Source organism: Mixophyes fleayi, chromosome 1 (genome assembly GCF_038048845.1).
Source record: "Mixophyes fleayi isolate aMixFle1 chromosome 1, aMixFle1.hap1, whole genome shotgun sequence".
In the NCBI taxonomy this organism is placed as follows: Eukaryota; Metazoa; Chordata; class Amphibia; order Anura; family Limnodynastidae; genus Mixophyes; species Mixophyes fleayi.
The window spans coordinates 85,443,663-85,465,680 of record NC_134402.1 but is presented as its reverse complement, the minus strand read 5'-3'; the positions used below and the strand labels follow the sequence as shown (position 1 = coordinate 85,465,680).

At 39.7% G+C, this 22,018-nt stretch overlaps 1 protein-coding gene across 1 annotated transcript in view; it reads left to right on the top strand.

The window, feature by feature from the left end:
* The window catches only part of GALNTL6 (polypeptide N-acetylgalactosaminyltransferase like 6), a 1,017,111-nt gene extending 998,003 nt beyond the window's left edge, over positions 1–19,108 (top strand). Inside the window, exons 11-12 of the mRNA XM_075197705.1 lie at positions 5,010–5,159; positions 18,221–19,108. Of these exons, the coding sequence (XP_075053806.1) occupies positions 5,010–5,159; positions 18,221–18,388 (318 nt within the window). The 3' untranslated portion in view covers positions 18,389–19,108. The remainder of the gene's footprint in view (positions 1–5,009; positions 5,160–18,220) is intronic.
* Positions 19,109–22,018: the final 2,910 nt, after the last annotated feature.

The window sequence follows — 22,018 nt, the reverse complement described above, 5'->3', positions numbered from 1 at the left end:
TCATTTATCTATATAGCGGCACTAATTCTACAGCGACATACAGAGAACTCACTGACATCAGTTTCTGCCCCAATAGAACTTAGTCTAAATTCCCTAACATACACACACACACACACACATACAGACCGAGAGAGACTATGGTCATTTTAATAGCAGCCAATTAACCTGCTGGTATGTTTTTGGAGTGTGGAAGGAAACCGGAGCACATGGAAGAATCTCACGCAATCAAGGGGAGAACATACAAACTCCACACAGATATTGCCATGATCAGAAATCGAGCTCATGACCCAATTGCTGTAGGGCAGAAGTGCTAACCACCAATCCACCATGCTGCCCACTTTTTCTTTTAAATGGTGATGGAGGGGGGGGGGATGGGAGGACCAATCATAAGCCACAATCTCTCTCTTAATGATTTTAGGCTGGCGCTGTAAAGGGAACAGGGTGCGAAAAGTGGCTGTGTTGCAACTCAAGGGTTACATTATTATATAATTATTATTATATACTAATGTGTCCCTTTCTGGCTAAAGGAAATGGGCACGTTAATAATATAATTTATGTTAACTTCAACAGATCACTGAAAACTGTTATAGACCCTTCCAGTGATACAAAAATGGCAACATGGCAATGGAGTATGTGGAGAGGTCTGATGGCATATATGGGAAATTTGGGTATATCTGATGGCATATGGGGAGGTTGATGGGCATTTAAAGGGCATGTGGGTAAGTTTGATGGCATTTAAGGGACATGTGGTGAGATCTGGTGGCATGTGGGGAGGCTGATGGTTATGTAATGGGCATGTGGAGAGGTCTGAATGGCATGTAAGGAACATGTGGGGACATCTGAATATCTGAAGATATTGTAAATGATGTTACATTTTTAATGTATGTGTGTATGGTATGTATGCACATGTTTATACTAGGAACATGTATATGCACATATATATTAAAGGTTAAGTAGGCTCTTTGCAGTACCAATAGATATTATTAGGCTCTTGGGCTCTGATTGGTTGGCCATCCCTTATCTAGTATATCTTAAATCAGCTACAGAAGTCATTATGTATTAGAGAAAATATTTCATGTTGACAGCCTCATTTACCCCCTTAGTGTGCACACAGATTATTTCTATAACAATAATAGTTTATTTATGTCTGTCTTTCTAATGAGTGGTTTTACTTCAAATTGACAACAGTATTGTGTCCAGCCTCCATAACATGTCTACATAGAGTAATGTCATACTTTATCATCCTAAATCTGCCTAACGTCGTATAATACAGCCATTTCAAAAGTGTCCTTAACATCATTTTCATTTTCCGACATTGCAATACTTTTGCATCAGTTCAGATGTATTATCTTTGGCAAACAACATCTTAAATTTAACAGTTCTAAAAAGGAATAAATGTCCCACTCAAATTAAGATATATTATAGATGGGCACATTACCAATTCCAGGATTCAACACAAAACTTTCATCATCTAACAGTTTACAGTTGAAGGTATTAAGCGCTACATTTTGTACCTATTGCTTCTCTGTCTCCACGGGGACTTGATTCATGACCATGGTGCCTCTCAAATCCACTTCATTTGCTGTTGGAGATGTTGATGACCTGTACTTAGTGGTCTTTCTTTGCCTCTTCATCTTCTTGTTTCTGGACATCTGGAAGGAAAATGATGACCCCTAAACTGTTGTCACATATAAAGATCTCCTAATGGCAAACAAATCTGCAGACTTATCTCTGCTATAATAACATGGAGTGGAGGGGAAATATGGATCCTCACCAGGGGGTCAGTTTAACTAGTTAACCCAGTCATGCTCCTTTATTGATTATGTCCTGTTGCCCGCTGTTTCTTTCATTTATACTTCCAGATATAAGTTCAATTTAATTCATAATTCTCTAAATCCCTTTGAAACTTGACATGTTTTCTTACTGTGAATTTAGTTTTCAATTTAACTGAACCCGCAACATGTTTGGCACATATGGTGTTAACATCAGTCTCATCAGTCTTTATTTTTTAGTAGCTCCTCTAATTATGCAATGGTCTTCTGCAAGTTTTGTTAATGTACGTCTATTTGTTTGATAGTCAGCACCATGGAATCCAGACTTGCTTTGCAATGAACTGAAGGAAAGACACAAAAAGTGTTGTCACTTTTTAACAGTGACAAAAAACTTAAAGGTGAAAGATGAAATCTACTCATAATTATCTGTGATTTCACGTATTCAATCATGTGCAATGTACGACAGTGTATTAGATTTCTTCCCTATTATAGACTTATGTGGCTTGCTCACTGCAATAATAATAATAATCTATTATGACCTTGACTCTGTCAAATAGTATTGTAAATCAAGTCAATTATTATTAATTATTAGTAACTAAACATTTATTCACAATTTCGGGTGTTGTGTTGGCGGTGATGTGTAGATCACACCTTGGCAGCCTTTTCTAAGGTCATCAGAAAAAGGCTTCTTACGCTGTGTGGACTGTGCATGGGGAGGCATCTTCTCCATTTGGGAGTATGGTGCTGGGCTATGACATCATAGCCCAGTGAAGCAACTCGCAGCCCATTACAAAAATAGAGGAGCAGCTATCCCCCTACATGTCAGCGGCCGGTGCATAGTGAAGGGGCCCTGAGATGAAAATAAATACACTGAATTAGTGACATCATGTTGCTCATTCAATGTTTTAGGCACCCCCTTGACCCTGGTACCTTAGACAATCAGATAAATTTGCCTAGAGGTTGCACCGGCCATGGAAACAAGATTGCAGGGTGGTTTGCAAAAACTGAAATATTCTTATATCCTACTGCATAGGGTATTTATTTAATGAACAAAGGGATAATGAAAGGAAGCCGGCTCAATATCTCTACATTAAGAATAAAAATATTGGCTTTACCTCATTTGGTGAAAAAATAAGCATATACATTTATGGAGTCTTTTATGCAGAAATTAATTATCCAGGAAGTTCTGAAAACAAGAGAGAGAAATCATTTGATATATGTTGGTCATCATGTCTGTGTGTATGACATCAAGAGCAGCATGAACCTTCTTCTACAGTCATGTTTGCTTAATTTAAAGGAACTGTGATATACATAGGGTTCTTTGCATAAGGAAAATATATGCTGAATAGAACACTATGGGCAACCAATCAGATTCTAGTTATGATTTATTTAGTACATTCTACAAAATGACAGCTAGAATCTGAATGGTTGCTATAGGCAACCTCTCTACTTTTTCAAACCCGCGGTTTAAGAAATATACCCCAATATATCTTTCACAAAAGCCCACAGCCACAATCCACAAACCCACATTCACAATCTTCTCACAAAATGGCTTTGTGAGAAGATTGTCACACATCACTCAGATTAACATAAAACCTCCAGGAAGAGAGGTTTTGGGGGAAGACAAGAATATTTTGGTACATTCATTCCTTAATAGTTATATTAGACAAGTATAATAATTAAAATAATAGCAGTAGTGAAGTATTCAGGAGGTGTCACATTGTGCACTTCATGTACATGAGGGTCCTAATAAAGATTTGCTCTCTAACCCATAAATGTTTCATTATGTCCCTGGCACAGAAATTCACCATTTGTTTACTTTGTCAGTCAAGTGGAATGAAATAGCTATTGATGGTAATTTACACCATCTAGTTACTCCAAGTATAACAGGGGGTAAATGTATCAAGCTGAGAGTTTTCCGGCGGGTTTGAAAAGTGGAGATGTTGCTTATAGCAACCAATCAGATTCTAGCTGTCATTTTGTAGAATGTACTAAAGAAATGATAGCTAGAATCTGATTGGTTTTTCAAACCCGCCAGAAAACTCTCAGCTTGATACATTTACCCCCAGAAGTTTGAACAATATTTCCAATTGAAAGATCTCCAGTGGCAAAAATCAAGAGTGTTCTAGAAAAAGCCAAAACATACTAGCGCTCGAAACGTAGATTACTTCAACAAAAAAATATAATTGCGGCTTAAAATAGAAAGTTTTCACTGTATTATCATTCATGTTCAGCAGATACTGGTTAGTGTGGATAATAAACAAAGCATTAGAGAGTCCAACTGCAAAAATATGTTTTAACACTACCATGGAGAAGGAACTCTAAATAAATACCGTTTCAAAGTAACCAGTTGCTGATTCTGTCAAGACGAACCACAAGGTCTAGAAAATGTAGTATGAATATTTGAAGAAAGGTAAATAATTGAGAACCAATGTTTTATTTATGTATGCATCTACTGAATTAAAAACTTTCATGTGATGTGTATGAGAGCAATATTTGGACAATACTAATGTATGCACAAGCATTCAACCATATAAAATGTCTGTTTAATTATTACTATAGATGGTTTTATGAAATCACTTTTTAAAACTCTATTAGACTTATAATAATCTACTACTGCTATGTTTTGCTACATTCTATAACTTCATGTGCCAAGTTTGTTTCCATTTAGAGCCGATAGAGCATTTTACTGCATTGAAATTAATTTATTTGTTATAGCAGAATAAACATGGGGGTAAATGTATGAACCTCCGGATTCTTCAACTCCGGCGAGTTCAGCGTCTTCAGCGCTTAAATTTAAAGCGGCGCTGCCTTGTAAAGGGAGACTTCCCTTTACAAGGCAGCGCCGCTTTAAATTTAAGCGCTGAAGACGCTGAACTCGCCGGCGTTGAAGAATCCGGAGGTTCATACATTTACCCCATGGTCTTTAAAAGTGGCTGCATAGTTTTTTTTGTTTTTTTTTTTACAATCATTACATCTTATCGATTACTTCCTAATTTTATTGGTGACTATTTAATATTTAGTTAAATATCAGTTAACAAATAATCAAATCTAATTAACAAAGTTGAAGAAAAGGGTTTTACAATTAACAAAAGTCAATGATATACATGATATATAGTATATTTTAGATTTCTTTCAATTATAGAAAGTGAGATCTAGGTCGCAGCCAGCTGCACAGTGCTAATTGCATCTGTTATTGTTTTCCTGGTTTTATTTTTACATGATGTTGTTCTACAGCTATTTACCTTTGGATGGAGAGAAGACATACGTCCCGGGGAGCCGCTTCACACGAGGAAATTCTGCTTTGATGCAATTTCTCGAAACAGTCCTGTCACCCTTTATGATTGTCATGGGATGAAGGGTAACCAGCACTGGAGTTACAGAAAGGTAAGAATAATTACATTTAAATATTGAAGCAAAAAAGAACAAAAGTGATCAAAGTGCAGGAGCTGTATGTAGCAGCCAGGATCCATATCAGCAGATAGCATCCCAATGTATCCTTTACCTACCCTTACCCTAGATGGAGTACAAACATTCCTAATGTAGATTAAATGTGAACAACCTATATAACAAAGAAAATAAAAATAAAACTGAAAAAATGTGCTGCTAAAGCCAAAGAGATTATAAATCTTTTTTAATCAATAACCATATAAATTAGTGCTAATAAAGATTTAAACATTGAAACAAATATTCATACTTTTAAAAATGGTAGGCTATGTTCCCCTGGACAGTGCCTCTGATCAAAGGGTTATCAAATCTAATGATTATGTAACACATGTAGTGTTAAGGTATTACGGCCCATCCAAGGTTACTGGAGAGGGGGGATAACTGAGAGAGTGCCTCATCTAGTTAGGAGTGCACCAGTGACGCTTATTGCTGCGTCACCAGAGAGACAGCCCCATACGTTTACGTGGTCAGTCAAGGCATCGGCGTGGGTGTGGCCTACAACGTGACGACAGGTATGGGGCAGGAGCCAGTGTCTTAAAAAATCAGACCCTAGGAGGAGAGGAGCCATTTTAGAAGCTGGGACACAGGAAGGAGGAGGATAGTCCCTGATCCCAGCAGGGGGAGATGGGGAGCTGCGAGGCACAAATGTTTAATAGCCACTGTAGGGTTAAAAGGAAGGGGAAGTGAACTCCATTATATATAGTAGCCCGTAGAGGTCAGAAAATGAAGGGGTGGATGCCACATGGCTCAAGTTGATTACCTCATTATGTAGGATAAGGCCCCAAATAAGTAAGTGCCCAAAGGGTGGGGGATGCATTAGAGGGGGATCCATACCATCAGGGGTACCCCAGAAGAGACTCACCAGGAGCAAAATAAAAGTTGAGAGAGATGATGTTCCCAAGAAGAAGTCACCGGAAAGAGATGAGTGCATGGTGGCTGCCAAGGGAGAACATTATGTGTAAAAATGAGGGAGAGAACCCCAATAACTAGAGCCCTTGGGTTAAGCAAATTGTAATGTTAGCATCATGGAAGAGAATTCCTATTCAAATGCCAGTGAAGTGTGCCCTTTAAGAGAGGAATATGATAATAATATTATATATTGATAATGTGCATAAGCATGGCTGAAGTCTGCAGTTAGTAGAGTGCTGTGAGAGACTGCAATGACTGCAATCTGTGGTGACTGGAATATTTGGAATGAAAGCAAACTGGAGGTGTTCCCTGAATGTAATTGTCAGCTCCTGCTTGCTGTGGAACTACTACACCCATAACACCAGGGGGTAAATTTATCAAGCTGAGGGTTTGAAAAAGTGAATATGTATCCTATAGCAACCAATCAGATTCTAGCTTTCATTTTGTAGAATGTACTAAGTAAATGATAACTAGAATCTGATTGGTTGCTATAGGCAACATATCCACTTTTACAAACCCGCAGCTTGATAAATTTACCCCCAGGTGTGTTAGCTACCAGTATTGTCTCAATTCCATTAGGCTTGAGCTTGAGGAGTTGGGATATGAAATGTAACCATATGGTAACCTCTATGCTTATTGTGCTGGAGAAGAAGTAGTCTGAATAAAGTTTTTTTTTTTTTAATTGAGATGGTCTGACGTACAAAATTTATTTCAACTACACTGCACTGCCACTAGTGTTCATTCCACGTTACACCCATGGTTTCCTGAGTATTCAGGAAACCCTCTGGTTGCGGATGCCACACCCACACCATAGCCATAGCAGAAGAGGAGGATGAGAGTGGATGGGGTACAACAAGACATCATGGCAACTTGAGCAAGTGACCGTGCCAGACCAGCAGCAGTTTAACTGTTAGATGGACCAGTATGAGCTATTTTTTATAAACAAAATAATAATTTAAAAAAACATAACAGGAACAGATACTCAGGGCTTGATTTCTGATTGTGGAAATTCCCTCATTATGTATATGATTGCATTAAGTGCTCATTCATGGTGGGAGCTCCTTGCATGTTAGTACTTCATTGTGCAATATATAGGGATATAGGGATACCCCTAGGGACTCCAGCCCTGTGCCATCGGGAACACACACTGCAGGTTTCTCTGATATAGTGCCAACATGTTTGCAAAGCCTAGTGCTGGTACTAGCAAACTTGGGTTGACTCTTGATGATTTTTGCGCCCACGATTTTGCCAGTACCAGCCTAGGCTGGCAGCACTAGGGTTAGTTAAACTTTTTTGGAGGAAACAAACTTTTTTTTTTTTTTTTTTTGGATGGTCATGGTCATCCTCATGATCCTTTGGGCTATTTTGCACATTAAAACACCTATCCCTCAAAAAAAGCATTAAATATAAAATGTTTTATAGTGATTCAGGAGGGTAAACTTAAACTATATTTGCACTAGGTAATGTTATTAAATTAAAAATAAATATTTAAAGCCCAATAGAACACAGATTTCAGTATCTGATTATCTGACAAACAATAAAAATATTTATGCAACATTATTTCATTCTATTTATAATGCTGATAAAAATACATTGTGTGCATTTATATAAGTCTGTCCAACATAAATTTATTTTAATTTCTGTAATTTTCACTGTTTTTATTTGCTCTACATTAATAGTACATTAAAATGGGAATAAGCTGTTATCTGATTAGCCACAGTTAATCAAATAATAAAACAATATCACTTACACGTGGCTGGCACTTAAAGTTACTCATACATTTGGGTGGCCTCCAAAGCCGTTGCTTGGATTTCAAGCAACACAACCATATTAATTGAGGCATTTTGGTTTTAAACGTATTAAACTTATCATCTGTTTGGTTTAAATTGTGGAGGTACTGAGGCTTGGTGCCCCTATTATCGATCTCTGATAACCTGATTTCATTTCAGCAGCAACACTATCGACTGGAGAAGGATGAAATGAAACTCAGACAAGTAGTTGTAGTTTCAGAATCAGCTCTGAGGGACTTCCCAGACTGTTTCTTTATTTATACTTAAGCTTGAGCATTAATTGGTTAAAAACAAGTACATAAAAGGAAATCTCTTTAGCTCAGAAAATATTTTTTTGCAACAATAAGTACATATAAGGCAATATCCTTTGTCCAGTACTGCGTAATGTCCTTCTGGCATTGTTTTCAGTCTTCCATCCTGTTTTTGTCTCTGTTTCATGCGAAACTTATGTTTTTTCTTTGACTCTTATGTCAAAGGCATAGTTCTCATATCTGTAGTTATAGCTTTTTAAGGTATTTCACACATATATTTGTACCTTTAATAACTATTCATTGTTATATATTCTCACAAAATCAACCAAATTAGATGTCATTTGAAAGCATGTATAGGCAGCTTTAGTCACTTTTACATTTATGTGGGTTTTTTTTGGATAAAAAATTTTTTTAATTCAAGAGCAGTGGATATAAATAATAAAATAATACAAAAATTATAAATATACATCTATAAATAAAGAAAGGGCTCAGGCTGTTATTAAAAGAGAAAACTTAACAGCCATCTAAAAGCCTAACAGTATAAATCCAATTTATTAAACACAAATGACAGAAAAGAGATGCAAACAATATGAAATAAATCAGTTTATTCAATCACAATACATTTTTAATGTACGACTGTTTGCATTCAGAAATACAATATAGCAGGTATATAAACAGCATGCAAATAACTTGTATGGAGAAGAGAGGTGAAAACCGTCACCATTTGATGAGTTTTTATATAATATTTTCAATTGATGTAATACACTATCAGAGAAAGGATCTGTTGTTAAAATAACAGGTTTTGAATCGCCAAGTACAGACAATCTTAGCTGCGGGAATCAGTAAAAGTTCCATATAGAAATAACAAACACCACATTCCAATTACCCATTAAAAGGGAGTTGCACTTATAAATCCTTGTGGCTAGTTCCTCAATAGATCGAATAGACTGTAAAGCAGAGAGTAGACATGAATATCATATGGAGGAAACAAAGACTACGGGGTATATTTACTAGGAACCGCCGATTCCCGGCTCTTTGAAGACAATTTTTAAAACTGTACTTTTATTAAATACAAAGCCCACCGGTTTAACAAATACACCCACACATCTTAATTACCCATACAACGAGATTCTTGCTTGCAGAAACCTGTGGTTGCCATGCTATAGATATGTATTATAATTATCCTTTATTTATATATCTTACCGCCATATTCTGCAGCACTATACCATAATAGATCTTTTGTCAGACACTTCACTCCGCAAAGGTACTTACAATCAAATGTCTCAACCACAACCCCACAAAAAACACACACACTAGGGGCAATTTAATAGACAAAAACAATTAACCAACCAGCGGTCTTAACCAACCAAAGACCGCTGGAATTAGAGCAGCCAAAGGAAACCTATAAAAGGATGGGGAGAACATACAAACTCCACTCTGATCAGAACTGAACACTTGACTTGCGAGACAGCAATGGCAGCAACTTTGTCACAAAGCCAAATGCAAACAATATAGTCAATATTTATAGTCTAATTATTACATTTTGGTCTTGGTTAAATATAACATTATTTAAAATATTATCATGTGCCCACAATATATTATAAAATTACGCTTTTAATCACTATATTGCATCATAAAATAATTAGATGAATAAATGTCAAATTATAATTACTCTCAAGGATATAGAAAAGCTGGTGTCAGTGAATGATTAGTGCTCAAAATAATATGCTGATATTCTTGAAGAATGTAATTTGTAAAGACATTTAATCATCAGGGTTGCTGGCAACACACAATTAAACTGCTTAAATATTTATCTGTAAAGCCAATCTATTATGATTGAATAATAGTGTCACAAACACATTCCCAGCTTCCATGACTTTGGGTGTTTACTGTATGAGGTTACACACGATCCAGGGCTCAATCTTTCTCTCACCTATCACACAGGTTATAGATCTGCTGAATTGCCCCCAAAACAGCGCACACACACCCCACACACACTTAGGTTCTGCCACCACCTACTGAATAAGGACAACAGGATCCCGATCTATTGACCCACACTGGCACACAGTACTTCTGGTTACACACAGGTTAGCAATGCCCACACCAGCAATCAAAGGGTTTACACTTAAAACCTCAAGATACAAATGTACATGCAAGAACACCCTTGGCTTGTTAATATTCAAAGGGTTAACATGGTTAAGCTATATTCTTCAAAACAGGCTAATGGATTTGTTAGAGTATCAAGGACAAAACTTAATACATTTTTAGATTTAATGTGCAAAGGTACAGGGCATTTAGATATAAAAACAAACAGATAATAATTGACATATAAATAAAAAAATGCATGACAGTTATAAAACAAATGGGATGAATTTACAGAGAGTAAACATACTTAGAATAATCTGTATGCCTGGGGCAGGCAGAGAGATGGACCATCTTCCAATTAGATTGAACCCCAAGAGCTGACAATTTGTTACTTCACACACAGGCTTTTTAAACCAGCTCAAATGGGACGGCACTCAGAGGGGCAGTGTAGATGTTGATGTGGGAGGTGGAAGTGTCCCCTGGGTGTCAACTAGGGTTTGCTGAAAAATATTCCAAAAGTTTACACCTTTCTTTACTTTTCTCTGATTTATCACAGAGACATAACACCACCTATCATAAACCGGTCATAACCTATAACCTCCCGCGCATTTACCTACCAAATATGATGGAATTACAACAATATCAGATCTCATTCCAAAGACATGTGACTATGTCTGTTTCCCTGTATAGTTGGTAGCTGTCACGACTGATAGTGGATGGTAAGACTGGTAGAAGGTACCTGCTGTTGTTGGCGCAACTCAGAGGAAGGCGCGGAGTCTAACGTGCCCCTGGTATTCACCAGGAACCCCCGCAAGGAAGTATGGACTCCGCTGCAGGGACACGCAGGTCGCGGTCCTTCCTAGAGTCCACAGCGAGATACAAGGGGGTGTCAGACAGGCCGGTTCAGCAACGTTCAGGTAGAGGAGGTACAAAGGGAAATCCAGAAGAATGGTGAGGCAAGCCGAGTCGGTAACCTTCAGGAGCGCAGTACAAAGGCAGAATCCAGATAGGGGTGGTCAAACGGTCCGGGTCAAAAGGGTCACAAGCAGCACGAGGAATGTCAGGAACAATATAGCAACTGGTACACACAAACGCTGGAGGCAGGAAGACCTGATACTCTGGCACTGATTAGAGGACAGGAAGAGGTTTAAATAATGTGGGGATCCAATCAGCATCAGCGCTGCAGCGCTGTCATGCCTGCCGCCGGGAATCACATAGCGTCCCGTTGCCTAGCAACGGGGCACGTCATGCTGCTAGGAGATGGATGGCAGGGGGGATCCGGAAGTGATGCGTCTGGTTGCCTAGCAACCAGACGCGCGGTCAGGTAGTCAGGCGGCCGTGCGGACGGCGCCTGACAGTAGCTATACTTTACAATCCTTTTGTGGTTTTTGCCCCTGAGTACGAAGTGGCACCCTGATTTCCCAAAATATGTAATATGAAGGCATTTTCTTTGAGGTTAATATTTCTATATTTTGTATTGACCTTCAGGTCCTCTGGCTTATAGCTTTCCCTAATCTACACCTTACACCCTTGTTTTTACCATGCCTTATTACACAGTCTCCTCTCAACAACAATGCATGGCTGTATCTTAACTTAGCTTCCTGACAGAATATCTGCTGAACCTAATTACCTCCCACTGTGCTAACTGACCAAATGGTTTAAAGAAAGAGAAATACCTTTTTATCTTGGGGATGTACATTTCTATTTATCAATTTGATATTTCATTTTTATTGCCCTGACATTTAGGCCCACATCCTGACAATTGACATCAGCTGTTTTTCTTTCAATATCTTTCCCAAAATTTTATAATGTGTGGTAACCCATAATGCTAAAATAGATTACATGTACAGGAGGCCCAGATGCTCTCAGCATCATGAAAAGTGTATTGTTTAATGTGCATACATTTCCTACACCCTTATTATTACATATAATTATATTAGATCTATATCCACCTTTTGTCACACATCGGAGTCCAGCTGTTACTTTTCAAACCCACTGTCCATCACGGTCCCTCTACTCTTCCCTCAGCTCCAGACACAGAACCTTGGGCCATAATAATACTTTGTCCAACAGAAGGCGTATGGCTCTTTAAGAGCTCTGAACCTGTGATCATGTGTTCTGATCTGAGACCAGCCCTATTTATCAGCTCAACTATTTAAACCTGCTCAGTGCACAGGTCTTGGCCAGAGAATTAGGCTACACAACTTTACTCCAGCATTCTACTACTTCTTGTGGCTGATCTCCGTGATTTCTGACCCGGACCATTCCTTACTTCGCTTCTGTCTGTCGTTTGGTACTATTTATGCTCCTGTTGCTGCTCCGGTGTGTTTTGACACTCCTACTGTTTGCTGACTTAGCACCCTGCAGTCTGTTTGTGTATATATTCCGGCCACGTTGACAGTTTAATACCAGCTCGTCACACCTGCAGGCAGTGCAGAGGGCCGCGACCTGCAGCAAAACCCAAACCCCCTTGCGGGGGTCTCCAAATTAAACCTGGTGTTCATTAGACTCCTCATCTGTGTTGCTGTCAGTGCTAATCCATCTTGGTGAAAGTGAACCCACGCTATCTGCTATATTTTTGACACCTTTATTTGATTTTCTTAGAAGGTACTTAACAATTCTATTAAGATAACATTACTTACTAAGATCAATAGCTTGACCTGATTGCCAAACGTGCTTATCGGTGATGTGCCAAGTAACCCCCTTTGGAGGGGGGATCCCACGCATTTGTTTCTTTTAATAATTTAATTTTTAACACAGTAAACACAGAGCCGGTGGGTCAGATGGGTGTAATGCCGCACGATCCTCCTCCTCAGCAGGTGCTGACAAGAGGAGAGACAGAGCAGCCCTGCGCCCGAATTCAACAGACCACAGATTTTGTCATCCGTGACTTGATGAATTTGGGCGCACGTAAAGCCGAGATACATATTCTGAATGCAGGTTGTGCTCGTAATACGTGCCCTAATGAATCACGCCTATAATGTGCAGAGATCCAGTAACCTCCACTCTCCACGAATAATATAATCATCACAATGATTTGCACCCTGAATAGAAGTGATTAGAGGATCAGGTGCCTGGAAGCACCTGGCATGGTGACAGTTCAGTTGTTTCAAGTGAGGAAAAGCTGTAAATCTGAACATAAAGGTGGGCAATTTAACCTGCCGTTTGCCTGATGTGTATTTAACACATTATTACTTATAGATAGGCAGTGTTTCTGCCATACATTCCATAAAGGAACATGTTTTCAAACTGAGTAATATTCTAATATGATCAGATATGGACTCATGTATAGGAGGGCCTGGAGCACTAAATACAGGGGAGGGGGGCATTGGTCTAAAATTAATAGCAGAGGGCCATCATTCAGGGAGAGAAAGAGTGGCTCACTAATTCAATTTTTAGTCACATGGTTCTAAATATTCTACACTTTTAGAGCCCTTGATGATCTAAATTAACAATAGTGCTCCCTTGATGATCTTATTTATTAGTAGTGCCCCCTGGATTATCTTAATTAATTATTATGCCCCCTTGATAATTGTAATTAATAAAGTACCGCCTTGGTGATCATAATTAATAATAGTGCCCTCATGATTATCTTAATTAATAGTAGTGCCCCCAAAATTATTCTAATTAATATTAGTGCTCCCTTGATGATTGTAACTAATAATTGTGCCTACTTCATAAAATACTTACCTTAGATCTTCTCTCTTCTCTCCCTGCACCGTATGCAGAGAAGGTCCAGGCTCACTTAAGTGCGGTGGATGTGACATAATAACACTATGATGCTTGAGGAAGCCAGAAGCTTCTGCATACAGTCCCGCTCCGGAATAGGTGTTGTCGGGGCTGAGAAGGCAGTAGTTGCTGCCTTAACAGCCTCAACGGTACCCACTCTCGAAGAGGTACTGCTGCACAGGGGGGGCCATGAGAGAGGAGGGCTCAGGGCAGGTACCCTCTGTGTCACCCCATCTCTGAATATGGTGGGACTTTAATGATAACACATTGACTGACAGAGGGAATGGGCAAGTGAAAATAGACATTTTTAAATACCATCTAAAAACTTCAGTATGAAAATACAACACATTTTTCTTGCTTAAATAATCATCCACACCCCTACCATTCCCTTCATTAAACCCATATTTTTTATAACAAAATAAAAAGGAGAGAAAGGAATTTTCCTAACATTCATGTTGACAATGTGACAAACATCTAAAATAGATGTAAAAAAAAAAAGATACAGACACTTCAAAATTGGTTTGGGTATTGGTATTACAAATATGCTATTTATCTTCAAATTACAAAACAGAATGCTATGCATTTTAACTGCTACATAATCATATCCAATTACTGAGGAAGTATTTACATCTTTATTACAAGGACACATTATTATAGCCAAGTGATATGATGTGCACATTAGCAATCCACATTAAAATGTTTACGATTAGTTCAAATCTTATAAACAGCTCTTCCTCAGAGATTTGCTAAGTCGCAAGATAATATTAACACAATCTGGAGTGACCTGTTGGTAAAATAAACACATTTACATAGTGTGCTAATACTATGTATATATAGTGTGTGTACACTTAATGGGCCTCATTTAAAGTGTGCAGGAGATTTGTGAACATACACAATAAATTGGATGTAAAATTGCTTCTTAATCTGCATTTTCATTTGCATGTATCTCAAGAGATGTGCAGCTGAAAAGATACGCCAGTCATCATAATCAACTTAATGATGATAATGACGATGATGATTTATGTTTAATGTGTTAAGAAAGAAAATTATATATATATATATTTATTTATTAACTGGCAGCCTAGAGACAAACATTTGTGTATCAGTGCACCTAGTTTAAAAATAAATAGGTGGAGGACATACGTGTGACAAACTAATAGTGTAGAGCCTAGGTTCCCAAACTGTGCTCCGCGGCTCCCAGGGGTGCAGCGGCACTGTCACAGGGGTGCCGTGGACAGGAAGAAGAGGAAGGAAAAAGAAAAACAACTACTTACCAATCCGGCGGCGCCCGGGACCCAGCATCCTCCTCCTTCCTCATTTCTCACTGAATGCCGGGCATGACGTCTTCCTGTCCACGTCGGGGGCACAGCGAGGGGCAGATGCTGAGGGGACAGAGCAGGCAGAGGCTGAGGACACAGCGAGGGGCAGAGGCTGAGGGGACAGAGCGGGTAGAGGCTGAGGGGACAGAGCGGGCAGAGGCAGAGGGAACAGAGCGGGCAGAGGCTGAGGGAACAGAGCGGGCAGAGGCAGAGGGAACAGAGCGGGCAGAGGCTGAGGGCACAGTGAGGGGCAGAGGCTGAGGGGACAGAGCGGGCAGAGGCTGAGGGGACAGAGCGGGCAGAGGCTGAGGGGACAGAGTGGGCAGAGGCAGAAGGAACAGAGCAGGCAGAGGCTGAGGGCACAGCGAGGGGCAGAGGCTGAGGGGACAGAGTGGGCAGAGGCTGAGGGGACAGAGCGGGCAGAGGCAGAGGACACAGCGAGGGGCAGAGGCTGAGGGGACAGAGCGGGCAGAGGCTGAGGACACAGCGAGGGGCAGAGGCTGAGGACACAGCGAAGGGCAGAGACTGAGGGGACAGAGCGGGCAGGGGCTGAGGGGACAGAGCGGGCAGAGGCTGAGGGGACAGAGGCTGAGGGGACAGAGGGGGCAGAGGCTGAGGGGACAGAGGCTGAGGGGACAGAGGGGGCAGAGGCTGAGGGGAAAGAGGGGGCAGAGGCTGAGGGGACAGAGCGGACAGAGGCTGAGGGGCACTGAGTGTGTGGATGAGTGTGTGGATGCAGGGGACACTGAGTGTGTGGATGCAGGGGGCACGGTGTGTGTGGATGGAAGCGGCACAGTGTGTGTGTGGATGCAGAGGGCACAGAGTGTGTGGATGCAGGGGGCACTGAGTGTGTGGATGCAGGGGGCACGGTGTGTGTGGATGCAGGGGGCACGGTGTGTGTGGATGCAGTGGGGCACGGTGTGTGTGGATGCAGAGGGCACAGAGTGTGTGGATGAAGAGGGGCACTGAGTGTGTGGATGCAGGGGGCACAGAGTGTGTTAGCTGTAAATTATTCTTTGACAGAAATATAATTGAAAAAAATTTACATAAATAAATTATTTTCCCTTGGATTTATGTGTATTATTTTTGTATACATTTAAATAAGTATTTCTGTTCTGACCTAAATATTTATTACGTCTTTTTGACTACTTATAAAACGGGACTGCTCGGTAATTATTTTGGAGGGGTGCCTTGAAATTTTTTGGAGACTCTAAGGGTGCCGCGAACTGCAAAAGTTTGGGAACCACTGGTGTAGAGTCTGATTTAACTTACATGGTTTGAAAGTGTCTTTTCCCACAGAGGCAGCAAGCTAACAGGGGGTGTCTGCAGTAAGAGCAATCAAACAAGAGCAGCTGATGTGAATACCTTTTTAAAGGGAAGCTGGGAGTGTCACCTGCCCATCAAACTACGGCTGTGGGAGCAGTATCAAGTAGAAAAACCTGAAAGTTTTTATTGTTCAGGGAGACCAATGCTGAATAAGATGGACTTTGTCTAAAGAGCTGGTGTCTGTTAAGTTAGTGTTAGAGACACTAGAAAGTGTATGAAAATTACTAGACTTCGTAAATTGTCTACGCCAAGAGCAGGACCGCCTCACCTGGACTAACTCTTCCCTTAAGAGCCTGTGTTCTTTCTCCTGTGCCTCTGCAACTCATAGCACATGAGTATGATGCTCTTGTTCTGCATCTGCCGCATTCACAAAGGCTCTCAAAACTTCCTACATGTTAATGTTTACGCTGGTTGGGTAGCGGAAACTTGCTTCCCTGAGCATCCCAATTCTAACACCACTTGTGAACATACACTACCCTGCTAGTGAGTATTGCCATTGAAAAGTCTGAAGTGTCATTAGAGCCAGCTTTACCTATTAGGCAGAAATTACAGATTGAGGAAATGATACGCCGGAACAGGGATTTCTTCTCACCCATTCCTGGGTGCACTACCTTAATTGAACACGACATTGTCAGCCCGCCAGGAGCTGTCATAAAGCAGAAGTTGTACCAAATTACAGAAGCCAGATGGGCTGACGTCAGAATGGAATTTGAGAAAATGGTCCAGCTGGACATAATTGAGCAATCCACTAGTGAGTGGAAAAGCCCGATTGTGGTTAGCAAAACGCAAAATAAAGTGCAGAATAATTTTCCTTTGGCAGTTCCAAAGACTGTGAAGTGGGTATTGCACATTGAAATACACTAGGCAGTCAAGTAGCTGCTGTTGCACGAATAAAGAAACATTGCAGATCTGTACTTTGCAAGTGACCCTCAATGTTTATATGGCTGTGGTGTCTCCGAATATATGTTATTTATGTTTTGTTGCTTTGTGGAACTCTGCACTATTTATGTATTTAATTCCTCCCTCTAATGTATAATGCAAATGTGCCTGAGTCTTTGCAAAGCAAGAGTGTAACTCTCACTTCTTTACACTTTGTTCTCTTTTAGGAAGAGGACATGTTTTTTCCCATTTAATTAAATTCTGCATTAAGCAATTTTTTACAGTTTGGTAAAAAAAATGGCCTAATTGCCCCTCAAATTCTCAGCATGTATGTCGTCTTATCTCGTATACAGTCAACAACTGGTTTCCATGTTGCTACGGAAGACCAGTTATTCATAACCCATCTGTAAAATAGCAGCATCTGCATATATTTTTAGTAGAATTAATTCTTAATATTAGGAGTTATTCCAATTAAGTTTTAATACACAGTCTCATTATATATATATATATATATATATATATATATATATATATATATATATATATATATATACAGAGAGAGAGAGAGAAGGGGGGTAGGCTACCATATTTCAGAAAGTTTTGTAAGGATTTTAAATTTGTGCAGAATGATGCTCCTAGGTTGAACATATATAGGAGGTAGACAGGGATATATGAATAAACTAAAATCTCTCTTTCTCTTTTTATTTCCTTAGGACAAAACACTGTTTCATCCTGTAAGCAACAGCTGTATTGACTGCAACCCGGCTGAAAAAAAACTATTCATGAACACATGTGACCCTCTGTCTGAAACACAGCAGTGGATTTTTGAACACATTAACATGACGATATTACAGAAATTCAACATATATAATAACTCTTAGAGGTCAACAAAACTGGCTCCAACCACACCCAGTGGACTATAACTGGGTTACAAGAGTCTCTTCGGTTTTGATTTGTGAGATCCTACCTCCTCTTTGTGAGGATATTAGCAAAATATGCCACGCATAGGCAAGCGATACGACATGCCATCATATCCAAAGAGCTTGGATGGAAATGAGAACTAATGCAGCTGCTGAGAACTGAAATAGACTTTCCTTGCTGGTTCAAGGGCATTGATAATCTTTGGAATAATGTTCTATGCTACCACGGTGAAATGCATTTTTAATCTTACTCAGGACACTTCCTGCTGTAGTGTGTAGCTGTGAATGGCGAATAGTGAATATTGTTCTTCCGTTTTTTATTTTTTAGTGGGGGGAAATCGTTATTGGACTGCATGATAAACATCAGTCTTTTAAAGCACCACAATCATAGACTGCAAACTTACACAAGCAGAGCCGCCGGCTGAATAATTATACAAGGTGTTTCTTTTCTTAAAATAATGAAGTTAACCGGTTTAACTCTCTCATTTCTGCAAAATGCTTTTAGAAAACACCCCGATACCTCTCCCCTCTGGTCACAGTGCCAGAGCCTAGACACATGGAAGATGGAATTTTTGGTGTAGCATGAAATGGACTGTAAGATGGTGAATTATTTGATTTCTCCTTAATATTTGAAACATTGTTTTTTTAATTGAAAAACATAAATAGAATAAAATAATATTGTACAACTAAATTTGTTGATATTGTCTTTAGAAGAACATTATTATGAAAATATGCTATGCAAATATACATATTGAGTAAAGTACCGAGAAATTAGTGAAACATTAATGTTAACCTGTCACTATTAATATTCTTTAATTCAGTACCATATAAAAACATTTGAAGTGATCTATGACAACTAGTGCAGAATAACTACCAATCACATGTTTGTTTTAATTTTTTAAGACTGAACTACAACAACAGACTGATAGAATTTGATTGGTTGCTATGGGCAGCACCAGTTTTCCTGTGCGTTAGTATTCCCTCCAAAATGTACTGTATATAGCATGTAGGGCCCCCGTCTGTCTTAATTTTCCAAGAACAGTGTATATATTGCTTTTTTATTTACATGAAAAAGACAGGTTCAGTAGCTATAGAGTTATCAGACATTTAGTAAAACCTATATTTGACCTCTTTTAAGGTCAGCTCTAGTGTGCAAGTGGAAATTTACTGGTGTCTGGGGCAGAGATGAGCGCACTCGGATTTCCTGAATACGAGCCCACCCGAACGTTGCCGATCCGAGTCGGATCCGAGACAGATCCGGGTATTGGCGCCAAATGAAAACTTGAAAGCGATGCTCCGAGTCATAATCCCGTTGTCGGATCTCGCGATACTCGGAACCTATAAATTCCCCGCTAGTCGCCGCCATCTTCACTCGGGCATTGATCAGGGTAGAGGGAGGGTGTGTTAGGTGGTCCTCTGTTCTGGTAGATCTCATGCTGTGCTGTTTAGTTCTATGCTGTGCTGTGCTGTGCTGTGCTGTGTTCTGTTCTGCAGTATCAGTCCAGTGGTGCTGTGTGCTGTGCTCTGTTAATTTTGAGTTCAGTGGTGCTGCTGGGTCCTGTGCTGTGTCCTGTTCAGTCCAGTCGTGCTGTGTCCTGTGGTCTGTGCATCTAAGGGCATAGTCATTTTACCATTATTCCCAAGTGTTTAAAAAATTTAAAAAAAGTTATAAAAAAAAATACAAAAAAATAATTAAATTTTTTTTTTAATTACAACAAAATTTGCCAAACCAATCCTGCAGTATAAGCCCATTGGTACTGCAATATTACCAAGTTCACACATTCAGCAGTAAAAGTCCAGTGGTACTGCTGCAATATTACAAAGTTCACACATTCTGCAGTATCAGTCCAGTGGTGCTGTGTGCTGTGCTCTGTCAATTTTGAGTTCAGTGGTGCTGCTGGGTCCTGTGTGCTGTGTCCTGTTCAGTCCAGTGGTCCTGTGTCGCGTGTTCTGTGCTTCTAAGGGCATAGTTATTTCCCCAATATTCCCAAGTGTTTAAAAAGTTAATAAAAAAAATATACAAAAATCTAATTAATTTTTTTTTTAATTACAACAAATTTACCAAACCAATCCTGCAGTATAAGCCCATTGGTACTGCAATATTACCAAGTTCACACATTCAGCAGTAAAAGTCCAGTGGTACTGCTGCAATATTACAAAGTTCACACATTCTGCAGTATCAGTCCAGTGGTGCTGTGTGCTGTGCTCTGTCAATTTTGAGTTCAGTGGTGCTGCTGGGTCCTGTGTGCTGTGTCCTGTTCAGTCCAGTAGTCCTGTGTCCCGTGCTCTGTGCTTCTAAGGGCATAGTTATTTCCCCAATATTCCCAAGTGTTAAAATTTTTTTAAAAAAGTTAATAAAAAAAATATACAAAAAACTAATTAAATTTTTTTTTAATTACAACAAAATTTGCCAAACCAATCCTGCAGTATAAGCCCATTGGTACTGCAATATTACCAAGTTCACACATTCAGCAGTAAAAGTCCAGTGGTACTGCTGCAATATTACAAAGTTCACACATTCTGCAGTATCAGTCCAGTGGTGCTGTGTGCTGTGCTCTGTCAATTTTGAGTTCAGTGGTGCTGCTGGGTCCTGTGTGCTGTGTCCTGTTCAGTCCAGTGGTCCTGTGTCGCGTGCTCTGTGCTTCTAAGGGCATAGTTATTTCCCCAATATTCCCAAGTGTTTAAAAAATTAAAAAAAAGTTAATAAAAAAAATATACAAAAAACTAATTAATTTTTTTTTTAATTACAACAAATTTACCAATCCAATCCTGCAGTATAAGCACATTGGTACTGCAATATTACCAAGTTCACACATTCAGCAGTAAAAGTCCAGTGGTACTGCTGCAATATTACAAAGTTCACACATTCTGCAGTATCAGTCCAGTGGTGCTGTGTGCTGTGCTCTGTCAATTTTGAGTTCAGTGGTGCTGCTGGGTCCTGTGTGCTGTGTCCTGTTCAGTCCAGTAGTCCTGTGTCCCGTGTTCTGTGCTTCTAAGGGCATAGTTATTTCCCCAATATTCCCAAGTGTTAAAAAAATTTAAAAAAAGTTAATAAAAAAAATATACAAAAAACTAATTAAAAAAAAATTTAATTACAACAAAATTTGCCAAACCAATCCTGCAGTATAAGCCCATTGGTACTGCAATATTACCAAGTTCACACATTCAGCAGTATCTTGTGCTACATATAATGGAGAGCAAAAATTTGGAGGATAAAGTAGGGAAAGATCAAGACCCACTTCCTCCTAATGCTGAAGCTGCTGCCACTAGTCATGACATAGACGATGAAATGCCATCAACGTCGTCTTCCAAGCCCGATGCCCAATCTCCTAGTACAGGGCATGTAAAATCCAAAAAGCCCAAGTTCTCATAAAAAAGCAAAAAGAGAAACTTAAAATCATCTGAGGAGAAACGTAAAGTTGGCAATATGCCATTTACGACACGTAGTGGCAAGGAACGGCTTAGGCCCTGGCCCGTGTTCATGACTAGTGGTCCATCTTCACCCAAGGATCTTAGCCCTCCTCCTCCTCCCCCCCCCCCTACAAAAAATTGAAGAGAGTTATGCTGTCAGCAACAAAACAGAAAACAACT